The 17,814-nt window shown below is 59.9% G+C and overlaps 1 protein-coding gene across 3 annotated transcripts; it reads left to right on the top strand.

Moving 5' to 3' along the window:
• Positions 1–189: 189 nt before the first annotated feature.
• On the top strand, positions 190–12,746 carry SEMA6C (semaphorin 6C). 3 transcript variants are annotated; one of them, XM_062192219.1, is made up of 20 exons: positions 190–444; positions 2,441–2,490; positions 4,191–4,362; positions 5,956–6,070; positions 6,350–6,413; positions 6,560–6,616; positions 6,965–7,066; positions 7,269–7,359; positions 7,522–7,641; positions 7,806–7,894; positions 8,144–8,361; positions 8,611–8,742; positions 8,973–9,125; positions 9,323–9,496; positions 9,732–9,878; positions 10,155–10,229; positions 10,323–10,378; positions 10,484–10,528; positions 10,795–10,890; positions 11,315–12,746. In XM_062192219.1, the coding sequence occupies exons 3-20, from the start codon at positions 4,245–4,247 to the stop codon at positions 12,346–12,348; spliced, it is 2,886 nt and encodes a 961-aa protein (XP_062048203.1). In that variant the 5' UTR covers positions 190–444; positions 2,441–2,490; positions 4,191–4,244; the 3' UTR covers positions 12,349–12,746. The 3 variants fall into 3 exon arrangements, with proteins under 3 accessions (XP_062048203.1, XP_062048205.1, XP_062048204.1); XM_062192221.1 differs by lacking the exon at positions 7,522–7,641; XM_062192220.1 differs by lacking the exon at positions 10,795–10,890.
• The last annotated feature ends 5,068 nt before the right edge of the window (positions 12,747–17,814 follow it).

Raw genomic sequence — 17,814 nt, 5'->3', positions numbered from 1 at the left:
TCCGCTCTCCCGCTCGCCCTCCCGGCCTGGCGCTCTAGGTGGACAGGGCTCCCGGCGCCCCTCCCCGCGCAGCACCATTGGCGGAGAGGTGACGAGAAGGCGGTGTCTAGCCGACCTCCGAGGGCGGGATTAGCTGTGGCGACCTGGAGGCGGGCCGGAGGCGGGTCCGGCTGGGAGGCGGGCGGGGCGGCTGGGGCCGAGCCCAGAGCTCCGGGCGGTCGCATTGTTTTCCTCCGCGGATCCGCGGACAGAGTGGGGGGCTGCACTCGGACCCAGGGCTCTCCCGACCCGACAGTAACCCGGAGCCCAGATCCAAGCACTGTCCATTTGTGTCGCCCGTCACACGTCTCCTGAAGCCCAACTACGGATCGCGAACTCCGTGCAGCGCGGGGCCGCTGGCCGCCCGCTGCGATCTCTCTCCCGCTGACCCGGATCTCGGAGCAAGTACCCGGGGACAAGGATGGGGCTGCGGGGACACGGGGAGGGATGAGTGGGCGCCACCGGCCCGGGGCAAGCTTCTGAAGTGCTAGAGGGACCTGGGCGGGTGCGGGCGCGCTGTGAGCCTGGCTGGCGGAGAGGGCCGTCAGAGTCGGGGTGCGCGGGGGACGAAGGGATCGCGGCCGAGCCCCATCACTGCACTGTTGGGAAAAGGGGCTGGGCGCCTCTTCCGACAGGGCTTTCTCCGAGTCGCTTCGAGCTGGATGGGGGAGCACGAAAAGGGATTGTTGGAGGCACGCACCATGCAGAGGGTGGAAAACCTGGCTCCTGCCCACCCCCCTCCCCAGCAGGAAAACTAAGGCTCCCAGACTTTCGGAGAAGCGGCCGCTCTCAATGCCGCTGCGGGGATGGGGAGAAGGATGTTCCGGACTTTGGTGTCAGGGCTGCACGTCTGTCCTTGTGCAAGCGGGAGACCGAACACTCCCCAGGGGACTGGCTTGGGCACAGAGTCTGGGAATGGGGCCCCGAGACACATCAGTCCCAGCGCCCATCTCCTTCCTTCACCCCACTCCGCTCGGGGCTTTGTTAGACTGGTCTCGGAAAGAGAAGAGCCCGGCTGGAGACTGCATCCCAAACCCACCGACCAAGCTCCGCGCTGGCCTCGGGCCCGCCCTCGTCGGTTCCCAGCCTCTGGCCCTGTTTCCTGGCCTGTGAGACCCGCCTCCGCTCCCCAGCCCCCCGCTCCCAGCCCCACTTGGTCTGCGCCTGCAGGCCCCTCCAGCCCCTCCTCCCGCTAACGTGGCTCTGGGACCCGGTCCCGGCCCAGACTCTGCTACACGCCCCTCGTCGGAGCCCTGGATCCAGTGAGGGGGAGACACGTCGAGCCCCTGGCCTCAGGCCCACCTCTTGCAAGGCTCTGGACACCTGGATCACCCTCTTTGGGGGTTGGGTGGGAGGGAGCGTAGGTGCTGAGCCTGGGACTGAAAGCCAAGCTAAGGTGGGGGAAATGTCTTGGAGCACGGACCGTGTCCTCCTGCCAGGTCCTCTGAGCGCCCTCGCTCCCCTGAGGAAGGTGGACGGGGGCGGGCAACCGGCCCAAGGGCTTCCTGCTATTGTCCCCAGCCTGGTCTCCCCTTCCCCGTCCTTTCCCCAGCTCCGCTAGACTCTGGCTATGACCCTGGCCACTCCCCAGAGGTGGCTGCTGGGCCAGGAGGAGAGAGAAAGGCTGTTTCCTCTTCCCAGCAAGGGAGGATCTAGAAGGGGAAGAAAGAGTGGGCCAGGTCTCTCCCGATGGCTTCAGAGGGAGGGCGGGAAGCAGCTGGGATTCCTCCCGGGTACTGTGAACCTTTCTCCAGGCCAGCGGTTGGGTGGGAGCCGCCCAGATGCTACTCCCCCAAAACAACCACGGGCATCCCTCTGAAAGATGTGTCACAGTTGAGTGGGGGGGCAACACAAAGTGTTTTTACAGGCTGGATTAATCCAGCCTAAAGTGAAGAGGGGTGGGGGCCCAGGAGTAGACAAACTGGGGGCAGGGAGACAGGGCCTGCTCTCTCCGGGAAGAAGGAAGGGGTTGGGGGTGCTCGCTATCAGAGCATTTTGCCTGGAAATGAAAAGCATGTAAATGAGATGCAAATTAGCCTCTATTGTCCCTAGCTAGGGCGCTTTTGCTAAGGAAGGCTGTTGGATTCTGAGGGTTTTAACATGGGAGTGGTCCTCTTGCCTTGCAAACTCTCCCAGGGTCCCCTTTTTCCAAGGCTGGCCCTGCAGCTCCAGGAGTTCCCAGCTGGGAAGTGTCCCCTGCCCTCCCATCTCTGCACAGGAAGCCACTAGCGCCAGTGTAGTGTAGCTAAAGCTAAATGTCATCGCCACCCCTACCCTGCCCCTAGGGCAGCACCTGGGTAGGGGGCGGCCTCCACAGACTTTCCCTGAGTTTTACATTTACTTCTAAGGTAAAGGACCCTTAACTCAGGCTCTTCCCTCCTTTTGTCCCTTGTTTCATCAGGTCAGAGGTCTCCTATCCCCCTCAAACCCCCACAGGTGTCACCATCCCAGGTAAGGAAAGGACAGCAGCTCCTGAGGGCGGGGGATGGAAGCAGGCGCGGCCTGGAGCGGGAAGAGGGTCTGGCTGCGCTCCCTGCTTGCCAGGAAGCAAAGTTGTTTCCAGGGTGAAGATACCAGTTGCCCAGGGCAACTTGGGGGGGGCAAGGAGAGGAGACAAGCTGTGCCCCTTCCTCTTCCCCTGGGAGGCTGGGCATCCGGAAGCCTGGGATGGGGACCGGGAGGGAGGCTTAGCCTTTCAGACCAGAGGGTCGTTAGCTTGCTGAGGCTGACGACTGTGCCCCTGGGGAAGGGGTCATCATTAGGCGTTCCTAACCCTTCCCCTCCTCCAAGTCTCTCGGGACCCTACCTGACGTCAGCCTCCCCACCAGTGACGCTGGATTGGGGGTGGGGGACGCTTGGGTCTTGCCTCCAGGACTAGAATTACTGGAGAGAAAGAGAAGGGCTGGGCCTGCCCTGGAGTCCCCGGTTTCTCCTTTAGCGTTCGTAGTGGCGTGGGGAACTACTGTTAGCTCTTCACAAAAGAAAGATTCTTACCTTTCTTGACCTGATTTCCGGAGCCTGCTCAGCCCCTCACTTCAATTCCAGAGGAAGGCAGGAAGCTGACAGGCACCTTCCTCTGTGGGTCCCCGCCAGGGTCAGCTGGCTGCGGGAGGCTGTCGGGTGGGAAGGAGACCTGTCTCTTCATCCCTGCCACCATATCCATCTTTTCCTGGACTTTGGGCTACAATTGCCTGTCACTGAATTATTTATGTTTCAATTTTACAGGCAGCCCCGATGAGGGGAGGAAGGGAAAGAGGGGCACACCAGCCATCTCGCCTCACCAGTCCCTTTTATCCCTGGCTCCTCGGAGAGGGGGTGGGTCTGCTTCCCCTCCCCCCCCATTAAGTACATGCATTGGTTCTTAGGAGCCAGAGATGGTACAGGGGGCTAGAGAGGCTGGGAGGGGGCACAGTGGTCGAGGAGACAGCTGCAGCCAGAGCTAAATTTAGCCTCTGATCTGGCTTTGATGCAGATTCATTTTTGGCTGAGACAGGCCCCCTTCCCCTCCCTATCCAGCTTCTTCCCTAGCCGTGGGAAGGGCCCCTGAAGCCTGAGCTTAGACCAGGACGATGACCCCTAGGCTGCTGCCCCCTGCCCCCTGGTCTTCCCTCAACCCTAGCAAGGGCCCTGGCTGCCACCCAGCTGCCTCTGCCTGGGCTCGGTGCTACATTGCTCCCAGGGTGCCTTGGGGGTCTGCAGGGGAGGGGGAAACCGACTTGATGCCCTCTTCCTCCTCCTGGTGCCAAGGAGTCACTATTTATACTTTTAAGGCTTGAGTGTCTAATTATAGCTGAGATGGGGTGAGCACAAGGGGGGCCAGGAGGTGTCACCTACCGAACGTCCCAGCCCCAGCCAGGAGAGAGGAGGAAGGGCTGGGTGAGAAGGCGGGGAGGGGTGGCGGGCGTGCGCTGTCCTTACCTGGGGTCATGCAGACACGCCCCACAGCAGCCAGTTTGGGCTGGCTGCAGAGGGAAGGGCCTTGAGTGACAGTGACAGCCGCCTGGGTCTAGGGCAGTGCTGGAGAGAGCGTTCCCCCACCGCCCTGCCCCGCCCCAGGGTCTTCTGTGGGTAGAAGGCAAGAGGAGCCTGCCTGCGTCAAGGCTGGAGGGAACTTGGCCCCTTCCCCTACTGTTCTCTGTCTCCCCTTTCAGGGCCAGCATATGGGTGAGGGGGCACCCCCTGGGGCCTGAGCTGCCCCGCACAGGATGCCCCGTGTCCCCCACTTCATGCCCTTGCTGCTGCTGCTGCTGCTGCTCTCACTTCCCCACGCCCAGGCCGCCTTTCCTCAGGACCCGCTCCCTTTGTTGACCTCTGATCTGCATGGTGAGTGCCCCAGAGTGACCCTGCCCCCTTAGTGAGCAACACTGAGAGCCCCCCCCAGCCCCCCGCCCTGGGTGGGAGGGCCCCAGCATCTTGCGAGCACACAGAGAGCTGGCACCTCTGGGCTGCGGCTTCTCAGCCCTGGGCCTGCTTTCTCTCTTAGAGGCAGGGTTATTTGGTCGACAAGAAGCCAGGTTTGAATCCCTGCTAGGTTACCCCCTGGCTGTGTGACCTTGCTTAGGTTATTTAACCTCTCTTTGTGTCTTCTTATTTCCAAAATAAAGAGAATAACAGGAATCAACCTCATGAAGATATTTAAGGATTGAACGAAGCAATGCATGCAAAGTGCTGAGAACCCTGGCGCAAAATGACTCCTTTACATTTGTCTGCTATTATTCTTAGCTACAATGGAGCCTGGGACTAGTTCAGTGGTTCCCAGCACCTTTCCCCACCCTCCATCCCACTTGCGCCACCAGTAAGCCTAGGTCCCACCATGGTAGGAAGTATAAACCCATGTTTTCTGAGAAGATCCTTTATCTACAAATATCTGTAGGATTTTTAAGGTTACATAGCATTTGAAGGCTAAGCGTAGTTGGGTTATTGGGAGTTGGAAGATAGATAAGAATAGTGAACACTTACGCGTGCCAGACAGGTCTGAGCACGCTGTGACCCGTACGATGTCTGTGCCTGCACCTGGGGCCCCCTGGACCACTGAGGACTACGGTTCCGTGGTCAGGCTGGGGGCATGCAGGAGCTGGTCAGAGGAGGTAGAAGCTTGGAAGTGCCAAGGTGGCCTATAAAGAAATTGAGGGATGGGTGCAGAGAGGAAAGGAGTGAGTGAATGTTCCAGATGGGACGGTGTCCAGGGTGGGCGTGAGAGGGAACTGCCAGTCCTAAGGGGTTCTGAGATGGGAGTAGGCTCAGCTTTGGAGTCAGACAGTCCTGAACCTGAATGCTGGTGCCAACCACTTCCAAGAAAAATGAGCTTGTTCACATTAGTGTGAAACTTCAGGTTCTGCATCTGTAAAATGGGCCTCGTGTTAGTACTGCTTCCTAAGGGTAAAGAGGTAAATGAGACATGCACCTAAGGTGCTAATGTGGGCGGGTGTTGTTGTGGCTTGGCCGCAGCTTCAGACTCCCACTTCCTGGGATCAAATCCTGCCTCTGCTTCCCATCCAGCTTCCTGCTAATGTGCCGGGGAGGCAGCAGATGATGCTCAAGTGCTTGAGTCCCTGCCACCCATGTGGGAGACCTGGGTGGTGTTTTTGGCCCATGGTCTTGGCCTGGCCCAGCCCTGGCTGTCGCAGACATTTGGGGATTGGTAATGAAAGACCTTTCTTGTCTTTGTAGCTCTGCCTTTTAAATCAATAAAATGAATAAACATTAAAATAATTTTTTAAAACAATAATAAAGTGCTAACACACACTGCTTGGAGGAGATTAAGTGCTCAGCGTCATTGATACTATTTTTATTAATAGCGTTCGGCCACCTCACATATCCAGCTGTCCATGGCTGGCTTCCATCTGCTGGAGGCAGTCAGGGGAAACGCGGGTGCCCTGGCTGGCCCTCAGCACCGCGCCTCTCCCTGTCCTCCAGGTGCTCCCCCGTTAGCCTGGTTCCGGGGCCTGGAGGATGATGCTGTGGCTGCAGAACTTGGGCTGGACTTCCAGAGATTCCTCACCTTGAACCGGACCTTGCTGGTGGCTGCCCGGTAAACTGGCCGAGGCGCAGTTATGAGGCAGACTTGCATGCTGCTGGGGAGACATGGGACCCACATGGAGGGGACACGTGCAGGTGCACAAGCCATGGGACACAGACACGCTTGGACTCGGGGCACAAATGCCAAGGCGTGGGGGGAGGGGGAGGGGGAGGGGCAGGAGGCTGCACTGTCTGCCCTGAGCAGTGAGCAGGGGTGAGGCGGGGGCTCAGGAGCTCAGGTGGGCTCAGGAGCCTTGGTTTGACTCTCAGGCCTCCTCGCCCGCTCTTTCAGGGATCACGTCTTCTCCTTCGATCTTCAAGCCCAAGAAGAAAGGGAGGGCCTGGTGCCCAGCAAGGTGAGGTGCTGCGGCGGGAGGGCGTATGGGCATGGGGACGAGCCTGAGACGGGTCCAACGGGGGCCCCGTGGGTGGGGAGAAGGAGCCACAGCGTGAGGAGGGTGAGGTTCTGCCCCGCCATCTTCCCTCTGCTACCTCTCCTCAGTATCTGACATGGCGGAGCCAGGATGTGGAGAACTGTGCTGTCCGGGGAAAGCTGACGGTGAGGAGTGGGCTGAGACTGGGGAGGGAAGGAGCGGGGCAGCGAGCCCGCAGCCTCCACCCTGCAGGCTTCTGGTGTGCCCAGTGCCCTGCCCGCCTGTCCCAGCCCAGGCCCCAGAGGGAACAGGGACCCGCGCGAAGTCAGGGAGTTTTCCTTTCCTTTGCACTCCTTGCAGAAAGGGGGGGGGGGGGGGTCTGAAAGGCCCAGACTTGCCCCAGGCCGCAGGGCGAGCGACAGCCTGGCTGCGTCTTTACCCCACAGTGCTGTAGCTGGCTCAAGGGCATCCCTGTCCCCCCAAGTCCCAGTCCCAGGGACCCCGTCATTGACCGAGAGTTCTGGGCTCTTTAGGACGAGTGCTACAACTACATTCGTGTCCTTGTTCCTTGGGACTCGCAGACGCTTCTTGCCTGTGGAACGAACTCATTCAGCCCCGTGTGCCGTAGCTATGGGGTACGGAGGAGCGGGCGGGGTCAGGACGGATGTCAGTTTGGGGGGGGGGGAGGACCAGGGCCTGAGGGTGGAGAGCAGAAGTGCCCGGGCTGCAGGGGCTCTGGAGGACTCCTGATGGGGGCACGGAGACATGAGGAAGCGGGCTATGGAGCCAAACTCCAAGACCCCGAGGGTTCCAGGAACTTGCTCCCTGTGCCTCCAGATAACTTCGCTGCAGCAGGAGGGTGAGGAGCTGAGTGGGCAGGCTCGGTGCCCGTTTGATGCCACCCAGTCCAACGTGGCCATCTTTGCAGGTGCGCACTCGGGCATGTGGCTGGAGGGAGCACCCTCTTCCAACTTGGTCTTTCCCCCAGGCCCCCAAGTGGAGGGCTGAGGTGGGGGCCGGGGCCAGGCCTCGGTAGGAGGGGCGGGGTACAGATCCCTGAGCCCTGGCCTGAGCCCTCCCCGCCCTCCAGAGGGCAGCCTGTACTCAGCCACAGCCGCAGATTTCCAGGCCAGCGATGCTGTTGTTTACAGAAGCCTGGGGTCTCAGCCCCCACTCCGCTCCGCCAAGTACGACTCCAAGTGGCTCCGAGGTCAGGGCGGGCCTGGGGGAGGGGGACTGTTCTTGGGGAGGAGGTTCAGCTGGTGTGCCTGGGGTGCGCTGTGCGAGGGGGAGAGACAAAGTGGAATCGGGGTGGAGGCCCCTGAGCAGCCGCGGGTTCTCCCCCATAGCCTCACCTGTCGCTCCCCACCGCAGAGCCGCACTTTGTCCACGCCTTGGAGCACGGAGAGCACGTCTACTTCTTCTTCCGAGAGGTCTCTGTGGAGGACTCCCGGCTGGGAAGGGTGAGGACGTGGGCACCGGGGAGAGGACCTCGGGGTTCTGTTGGTCCTGGAGGAGCCAGTCTGAGTCAGGAGAGACCTCTTGACCCTAATCTGCACACCAGAATGCCTTGGGCTCTGAGCCCCCAAGTGGGCCTCTGCCCCCACATCCTGCCGTGACCCTAACGTGTGTCTCCCGTGCCCTGAAGCACCATGTTCCTCTCACCCAGCCAGCTCTGGGCCCTGCCATTGTTCTCGTCCCTTCTCCCTCAGGTGCAGTTCTCCCGTGTAGCCCGCGTCTGTAAACGCGACATGGGCGGCTCCCCTCGGGCCCTGGACCGCCACTGGACCTCCTTCCTGAAGCTGCGGCTCAACTGCTCCGTCCCTGGGGACTCCACCTTCTACTTTGATGTGCTACAGGCCTTGACTGGGCCCGTGAACTTGCATGGCCGCTCTGCTCTCTTTGGGGTCTTCACCACCCAGACCAACAGGTGGGTTCGAGGGTGGCCCAATGTGACCCTGCCTCACCGGCATCCAAGCCCCCCTCTCGAAGCCTGATGATGGGGGTGGAGAGGGAAGCTCCGAGCAGAGCCAGTTTGCGGTCCTGCCCACCTTTGTCCCCTTAGCATGGCATCCAGTGGCTGCCTCGCCTCCTCAGTCTCGGGGAGCCCCGGCTCCTACCTGGGAGAAGCCCTGCAGCCCCTTTAGCGCCCACCCCACTTCTGTTCTCGCTCCCCCAGCATCCCTGGCTCTGCGGTCTGCGCCTTCTACCTGGATGATATTGAGCGTGGGTTTGAGGGCAAGTTCAAGGAGCAGAGGAGTCTGGATGGGGCCTGGACCCCTGTGTCTGAGGACAGGGTACCCTCACCCAGGTACCCAGCATGGGGCTGGCTTTTGCCATAGGGATGGGGGGGAGGTAGAAGCAGTGTCTGCTTCCGAGACGGCACTGTGAGGAGGGGGTCAGGTGTCCAAGGCCCAGGGAGAGGCCCCAGTGGGTTGGCAGTGGGACTGGAGAGCTGCAGCAGGGAGGGGAGCGGTGGGGGGCGGGAGCAGGGGCAGCCCAGGTCCCCGTGCTGAGGGCCCCTTGCCGTGTGCCCACCAGGCCGGGCTCCTGCGCAGGAGTAGGTGGAGCTGCCTTGTTCCCCTCCTCTCGAGACCTCCCTGATGATGTCCTGATCTTCATCAAGGCCCACCCACTTCTGGACCCCGCTGTGCCGCCTGCCACCCATCAGCCTCTCCTCACTCTCACCAGCAGGTATGGGGCTAAAGTCCTCTGCCCCTGCCCACCAGGTGAAGCATATTGGTGGGAGGAAAAACTCATGAGCCTGGAAGGGAAAGAGCTAAAGAAGGCGCTCTGGGGTCCCGGGGTCAGGCACAGGAGCCGGCTCTCCTCCCGGAAGGGCGCCGGCTCCCACTAGGCAGGCTGCCCTGACCTGAGGCCTGTCCCTTCAGGGCCCTCCTGACCCAGGTAGCTGTGGACGGCATGGCTGGTCCCCACAGTAACACCACTGTCCTCTTCCTCGGCTCCAACGACGGGACAGTGCTGAAGGTGCTGCCCCCAGGGGGGCGCTCCGGGGGAGCTGAGCCTGTCTTACTGGAAGAGATTGACGCCTACAGCCCCTCCCGGTGAGGCCTTTGGAGGGCGCAGGGACGGGACGGGAGGTGGCAACATGGGAGACATGGGGATGGGTTGGGCCCTCCAGCACTGGCCTTTGTGGGACAGCAGCTGTGGCGTGGACAGAGGGGCTCGGAGGGCTGTGCTCCGCTGGCTGTGCCCTGCCCCACTTTCTGCTCTTCAGCACACCCAGGGGACAGGCAGCGTCACTTGCTCCTTCTCTGATCCATGGTGGCCTCACCCTAGGTGCGGTGGCAAGCGGGCTGTCCAAACAGCACGACGAATCATAGGGCTGGAGCTGGACACGGAGGGTCACAGGCTCTTTGTGGCCTTTTCTGGCTGTATCGTCCACTTCCCACTCAGCCGCTGCGCCCGGCACGGGGCCTGTCGCAGGTGAGAGGGGTGCGGGGCAAGGCCCCGCGTGGGCAAGCTCGCTGGGCCAAGAGGAACGCAGAAGCGGAGGTCCCGGTGTGGCAGGGCGATGAGGAGGACTGTGGGATGAAGGGGTGCTTCGCCGTTCTCAAGCAACCAGGGTGGAAAGCAGACTGGGGGGAGTGGGATGGAAACGTGGGGCCAGGAGCCTCCTCCGGGTCAGGGTGAGCGGAGCGGCAGCAGGATGCATGGGACTGGGGGGGAGAGGGTCCCAGCCTCGCGTGACTGTTTTCCCAGGAGCTGTCTGGCTTCTCAGGACCCGTACTGTGGATGGCATAGCTCCAGAGGCTGCGTGGATGTCAGAGGTGGTGGGTAAGTGAGGGCCTGGCGGGGGGGGGGGGGGGGAGAGGGGAGGGGGCGGGGATGAGGCACAGGCCTGCACTGAGCCCCTTCCTCTCCTCCCAGGACCGATGTGGACTGGGTTGGGAGCCAGGAATCCCCGGAGCATGGTGACTGCCAAGGTAACCGCGGCGGCTTTCTGTCCACCTCCCTTTCTGTCACTCGCACCCGTTCTTCTGGAAGCTGGCCCTGGCCCCCATCTTCACCCCACCTCTCATTCTTTGCAGATGGGGCCACCGGGAGTCAGTCTGGCCTGGGGGATTCCGCTTATGGTGAGTCCACCTGTCCCAACTTCACCTCCCCTTGCTTAGCCCCCACACCACGTGTGCGCCCCCTGGCGGCGGCGCCCCCCCCCCAGCACAGAGCTCAGGGCTTGGCACACAGTAGGGTGCCTAATAAATAGTTTTTAATAAACGAAAGACTGTCCTGCATGGTGAGCCCATCCCCACACCGCAAGTTCCAGAGGAGGGGGGTGGTAAGGGGGGGCGGGGCTTGAGAGCAGGAGCCTCACTGGCTCTGACCTGGTCTTTGTCACCAGTGCTTCTGGGTCCTGGCCCTTCCCCTGAGACCCCCAGTCCCCCCAGTGATGCCCACCCCCGGCCCCAGTCTTCCACTCTTGGAGCTCACACTCAGGGTAAGGGGGCTTCCCGGGAGGGACAGGAGTGAAGTGTGGGGCTGCTGGTCCCTGGGGCTTTTTCCAGCTCCTGCCTGATCGGGTTCGGTGCTCACTAACGCCAGTTTGGAGCCTCTGCTCCGCAGAGCCGGGCATCCGGCCTGCTGCTGCACCGGCAGTGTGGCAACTGCTCATGGCATGGCTACAGGGGCCAGAACTGGGCTGGGGACTCCCAGGCCCAGGCGGGTGGTGCGACGGGCTGCGTGTGTTGAGGGGGTCCGGGGAGGCGAATCCTGAGGAAGGGTCCGGCTTTGTGGCGTGCACCTGAGCAGCAGCAAATGTTGAGCCTTCGGAACTTGCCAACGCGCCCCCTCTAGGCACTGCACCTTCCCGCGCACCCCCTACACGAGGCTGAGCCTCCCTCCTCCTCCCTCTCGGTCGGCAGGCGTGCGCCGGGACCTCCCCCCAGCCTCGGCCTCCCGCTCGGTCCCCATCCCACTCCTCCTGGCCAGTGTGGCCGCGGCCTTCGCCTTGGGCGCCTCGGTCTCTGGCCTCCTGGTCTCCTGTGCTTGTCGCCGCGCCCACCGACGTCGGAGCAAAGACATCGAGACCCCGGGGCTCCCGCGCCCTCTCTCCCTTCGCAGTCTGGCCCGGCTGCACGGCGGGGGCCCAGAGCCGCCACCGCCGCCCAAGGACGGAGACGCCGCGCCCACGCCGCAGCTCTACACCACCTTCCTGCCTCCTGCCGACGGCGTGCCCTCGCCGGAGCTGGCCTGCCTGCCCACCCCAGAGTCCACGCCCGAGCTGCCCGCCAAGCACCTCCGCGCTGCCGGGGGTCCCTGGGAGTGGAACCAGAACGGGAACAACGCCAAGGAGGGCCCGGGCCGCGCGCGGGGCGGGAACGCGGCGGGCGCCCCCGCGCAGCGCGTGCTGGTGAGGCCGCCGCCGCCCGGCTGCCCCGGGCAGGCGGTGGAGGTCACCACCCTGGAGGAACTGCTGCGCTACCTGCACGGCCCGCAGCCGCCCAGGAAGGGGGCCGAGCCGCCAGCCCCGGCCCCTTTTACCTCGCGGCCGCTCCCGCCCGAGCCTGCGCCCACCCCGGCGCTATTTGCAGACCCCAGCCCCTTACCCCGGGAGTGTGCCCCGCCTCTGAGGCTGGACGTGCCCCCCGAAGGCAAGTGCGCGGCCCCCAGCGCCCGACCCGCGCTCTCCGCCCCCGCTCCCCGCCTGGGGGTGGGGGGCAGCCGGAGGTTGCCCTTCTCCACCCACCGTGCGCCACCTGCCCTGCTCACTCGGGTGCCCTCGGGAGGGCCCGCCAGGTACTCTGGGGGTCCCGGGAGGCACCTCCTGTACCTGGGCCGGCCCGAGGGGTACCGAGGCCGCGGCCTGAAGAGGGCGGACATGGAGAAGGCCCCGAAGCCGCCCCTCGGCGGGCCCTCTCACCCGGCCGTCCCTAGCGGCAGCCATTTTAACTTTTAGAGAACTGCTCCCCGGCCTAGATGGCACCCTCCAAGGCCGTGGCCGCCCCTCCTCTCCCGTCCCCCACCCCAGCGTTCCTGGACTCTGAGAGTCTCCCGGGGTCCCCTGTCCCCTCGGGTTTATTTATTGACTGTCGACAGTCTTCCCCCCTGTCCTCGAGAGAGGAGTGGGAGGTGAGAAGCTCGTCCCCTCGGTGAGCCACAGCATTTCGGGGGGACCGGCAGACTCCCACTCCCCGCTCCCTAACAGCCAAGCTGCCTTAACTCGCCCCTCTGGGCGTCCTCCACAGGCTGGGCGGACTGACGGACGGGGCTGGGGCCGCGCGCGCGTTGTGTACAGAGTTCTCGGGCCTCCTGGGACTGGGACGTGCCTCCTCCTACTGTGTAGGAGCCTCCGCTTCCCAATACAGCTGCGTCCCCTAGCCGCCGGCTGCCTTCACTCGCGGCGGGGGAGGGAGGGCGGCAGGGAGGGAGGGGGCGGGCCCTGGGCGCTGTGCCCCTGAACCCCGGCCCTCATCTTGGCCTCGAGCGCGCTCCCGAGGGACTGGGGTGGCTGTCGCTCCCTCCGGGGTTAATCAGGAAAGGTCTCCTGAAGGAGGCAACCGAAGTGGTGCGTGGAGATGAGCCAGGGCCCGGGAGACCCAGGGGAGCGTTCAGGTGGGGTTGGGGAAGTCAGAGGACGCTTCTGCGTGGTGGTAAGAGGGGCTTTGCACGGCCTGGGATGGGAAGCGGGGGAGGGAATTTCTGGAGTAAGAAAACGAAGCTGCTGCGTAAGAGATTATCAGGACGTCTTGCCCTAAAGAGAATCTGGCTGAAAGTTTGATGGGTAGGCTGCGAAAAACGGCCAAAGACCCAGCCCCGCTGGAGGCGAGGTTCTGCAGGCGCGGCTCCCCTTCGCGGAGCGGGAGGGGGTGGACACAGCACATTTCCTCGCACGCATGCGTAGTCTCCCCTCCAGGGTCCTCGCGGCCGCCCTCGAGCCCCGTGCCGGGGATCAGGTGGCGGCGCGCGGCTGTCGTGATGCTCCTTTCGTCTGGCGGGGGCTGGTGGTAGATACCTGTCCATTACCGCCGGGACCAATGGCGGGGAGGCACAGTGCCTCTTGCCCCGCCCACCACCCTCGCGCTAAGGGCACTTAAGGCCTGGCGCGGGCGGTGGCTGCGTTTGCGGATTTGCAAATCGGGTTTTTCGTGGGCGCGTGGTCGGAGATCCGCCCAGCTGCAACCCTGAGCCATCCTCCCGTTGGCGCCGCCTGCAGGCCGGCCCAGCCCCTTTCTCCGCCCGCTACCCGAGTCGGGAAGCCGCTGAATACAGTTCGGCGAAGCACCCGCAGGCTGTTTGCAGCCCTGCGATCGATCGTGACAAGTCAGAGCTCTGCCCTAAGCCTGCAAAATGAGTTTGGGAGGCTCAAGTGCTCTGGCGTGCAGAGGCTTTCTCCGGGAGAAGGCAGGGTGCCTGTGAGAGTGATTCCTCCACACTTCCCCGCTTCGCTCGCGACCCATTCCCCCTGATAGCCTTCACTTCCAGATCCCACCCTCGCGGTTTTCAGCTGTCCTCTCAGTGAACTAAGTTTGGGCATAGAGTTTCGAGTGGTCGTTTCGGTCTATTTTGCTCTCCTTGGGTACCTTACTTAAACCGCGACGTGGGGCCGCGCTGTTGAGGCGCAGCGGGGTTAAGCCGTCGATGGCCATGGGGCCATGCGGGCATCCCACATCTGATGGCCGCTGTGAGTTCTGGCTGCAAAGGCAGCAGAGGACCGAGTGCCTGGCCCAGACTTGGCTGTTGTGGCCATCTGGGGCGCGAACCAGTGGATGGAAGATCTCTCACTCTGCTTCTCAAATAAATAAATCTGAACAAAACAGAACAGGATGTTTTGGGGCCATTGCTAGTTTCCTAGACAGCAGACAAGAGTAAGGAAGCAGTGGAGGATTATTCTGGTCACCTGACTTAATTATCCTCTTCAAACACCATGCTACAGTGAGGACAAGGAAAAATTTCAAGGCTGAAGACTTACTTGTCCCCAGTATCACAAATAGAGTAACTGCCCTGAAGGTGGCTGGTCACAAGCAAAATGGATAAGTGGTCCTCATGTTTAATTTCTTTTTTTTTTTTAAAGATTTATTTTATTTATTTGAAAGAGTTACAGAGAGAGGTAGAGACAGAGAGATCTTCCATCCGCTGGTTCACTCCCCAGATGGCCGCAATGGCCGGAGCTGTGCCAATCCGAAGCCAGGAGCCAGGAGCTACCTCCGGGTCTCTTACGTGGGTGCAGGTGCCCAAGGACTTGGGCCATCTTCTACTGGTTTCCCAGGCCATAGCAGAGAGCTGGATTGGAAGAAGAGCAGCTGAGACTAGAACCAGCACCTTTATGGGATGCCGGTGCCCCAGGCCAGGACTTTAACCTACTGTGCCACAACGCCGGCCCCACTTATGTTTAATTTCAGACCTTGAAGAGCAGTAGATGCAATGGAAATTTAATTTGTGTCTTTGCTGGCAGCAGCAATTTACAGGTTAAAGTTTTGCTTGTAGATCAGTTGTAGAGGATATTCATTATTTACTTATTTATTTGAAAGGCAGAGTGGTGAAGAGAGAGAATCTTCCATCTGCTAGTTCCTTCCCCAAATGCCCTCAGCAGCTGATGCTGGACCAGGCCAAAGCCAGGAGTCAGAACTCCATCCGGGTCTCCCCCGTGGGTGGCAGGAACCCAAGTACTTGGGCCATTATCCACTTTGCAAAGGGCATGATAGCAGGAAGCTGGCCGGAGGGAGGCGCCAGGAGAGAAACAGCACTCCATAAGGGATGCAAGCGCTCCAGGCAGTCGTGTATCATGCTGCCACACGACAGCTGCCCCAAGGAGGGTCATTGTTAGTACTGATGAGTGTGCTGACTTCTCCAGCCAAGAGGGACGACGCGGTGGAAGCAACTGTGTGGCACTGTTAGCAACAGTTCTTGAACTCTACTTGGTCTGGGAGCTTCAGCTACCCTCAGTTTATCCTGTAAGGAATGGAAAGGACATATGCCAACATGGATTTGTAAAGCACCATATAAATATGTAGGTTTAAATTAAGTGCTTTGTGGGAAATGGTTATTAGCTCAAAATAAAAGACCACTACCAAGTACACAGTTAATTAATACGCACAACGTACCTCTTTCTGACAGAGAATAGTGAGTAATAAACAGAAATTACTGCCGAAAACAGAGGAATAAACATGACCTCATTTAAGGGATCTGCTGATAGTCATTTTTACAGATCAGAACATTAGCTCAGACTTTATCTTGAGGAAAACCAGAATTCCTACCAGGAGGATAGACTCATCGTCCTTGGGGATTTCTAAGCTGATTTCTCAGAGGCGTCCTGGGAGGTTGTGGAGAAACCAGGGCCTCAGCAGGCAGAGTCCATCAGCTTGTGCAAGCCCTTGGGGACCTGAACCACGGAAGGTTCTGCAGTCACAGTGCTTAAAAAGCTGTGCAGCAGCTTGGGTTCTTCGGGGGCTAAGTCACAGGGGCCTGAGCTATTACTGTCTCAGGTTTGTCTCCTGATGCCATCATCACCCCAAGCTTGGGAATGAGTCACTCTTGGCTACTTACGCCGGCAGCTGACCCTGCAGAACTGTTGACTCCTAAGGATTTAAGGTTCCATTTATGAGAGTAAGGCTTGAGAACACGGGTAAAATAGGAAGCCTATCCATCTACGAGATCACTTTTCCCAGGTATACTGGACAGCATCCCAAGAGGAAGTGAGTAACATGCTCAGGATAATGAAGGGCTATGTATAAAAGGAATGGGCAGAGAGCAGTCAGTACACAGAGGCTACCCAGTTATAGGCATGAAAAGGCAAAGGTAGGTGGTGTGACTGGGGCCTGGAGGGAGAGATGGCCTTGAGAGGAGTGACTGAATCAAGGGATGAAACTAGGCTGACGTGGCCTTGAGGGAGGGAGCCTGGGAAGGCGATACATGAATTTCAGCCTTTTCTCTCCCCCAGTCTCCCACTAGGGCTCCTTATTGGTTGACTTCAACCGGAAGCCAAAGCAGGAAAAGGCAGAGTTACAGAGAGGCAGAGGCAGAGAGAGAGATGTCTTCCATCCACTGGTTTACTCCTTAAATGGCTATAACAGCCGGAAAGCTGAGCCAATCCAAATCCAGGAGCCAGGAGCTTCTTCTGGGCTTCCCATGAGGGTGCAGGGGCCCAAGCACTTGGGCCATCTTCTGTTTCCTTCTCAGACACATTAGCAGGGAGCTGGATCAGAAGTGGAGCAGCTGGGACTCAAACTGGCGCCCATATGGGATGCCGACACTGCAGGCGGCGGCCTTACCCACTACGCCATAGTGCTGGCCCCCAAACATCAGCTTAATTGCTACACCAAACACCCACTCTTCACCAGAATTTTAGAGATTTATTTATTTGAAGGCAGAGTGACAAAGAGAGAGGGGGACATGGACACATACAATCTTCCATCCACTGGTTCACTTCCCCATGTGCCTGCAACAGCAGGGCTAGCTAGGTCAGTCTGCAGCCAGGAGATACAAACTCCAATAAGTCCTGTCCAATAAGTGGCAGGGATCCAAGTGTCTGGGCCACCATTTGTTGCCTCCCAGGATGCATTAGCAGGAAGCTGGATTGGAAGCAGGAGAACCAGGGCTGGACCCCAGGCACTCAGATATTGGATGCAGAAGTCCCATGTGGCAGATTAACCTGCTGTGCCAAAATGCCTCCCCCTGCCAGGACCTTAATTCACTAAAACCGCAGGTTCTTTGCCTCTCAAAGGTCTTCAGGTTCCTTCTGTTTTTCCCTCAGCACAGCAAAGGCTACATTTATGAGGGGTCTTCAGAAAGTTTGCAGAAAATGCATATTATGAAAAAACAATTTCAAAAAATTTTGCAACAAAATAAGCTTTAATCCATTTTCTATGAACTTTCTGAAGTACCCTGGGATTGACTTGGACAGCTTGCCTGGAGATTCCAGCTGTTGGACATGGGTTATACGCTTTTATGTCCCTTTTTTATTTTTTAGAAAGATATCCTTATTGCCAACAGAGCAGCTTTTAAGGGAACTAACTATATACTAAATGAGGGCAACCATCCAGCTGGCCAAGCTGGTCAGTTCTTCCCTGGATGCCAATAGAGACTGCTACAACTGCTCCTATTTGCTTAATAAATGTGTGCTGAATCCTGACAGTCATAGCAGCAAGCACCTTCATTAGGAGCAGCTGAGAAGGGAGTGGGAGCGGACCAAATCTCTTTGCAGCCTCCTGGGCCTCATGTGCTGACCCCTACATCTCAGTGACTTTATTCCCACAGGCACAGAATCCTTCCCTTCAGCTATGATCTCCTGTGGTTTCTAGAGGAGGGAAGGAAATGTACATTTTTTTTTAAAAAGATGTATTTATTTATTTGACAAAGTTACACAGAGAGGAGAGGGAGAGAGGTCTTCTATCTGCTGGTTCACTCCCCAAATGGCCACAACGGC

The sequence above is a fragment of the Lepus europaeus genome, chromosome 5, assembly GCF_033115175.1.
Source record: "Lepus europaeus isolate LE1 chromosome 5, mLepTim1.pri, whole genome shotgun sequence".
Classification (NCBI taxonomy): domain Eukaryota; kingdom Metazoa; phylum Chordata; class Mammalia; order Lagomorpha; family Leporidae; genus Lepus; species Lepus europaeus.
The sequence above is the reverse complement of the archived record's forward strand: the minus strand, read 5'-3'. Positions and strand labels throughout refer to the sequence as shown.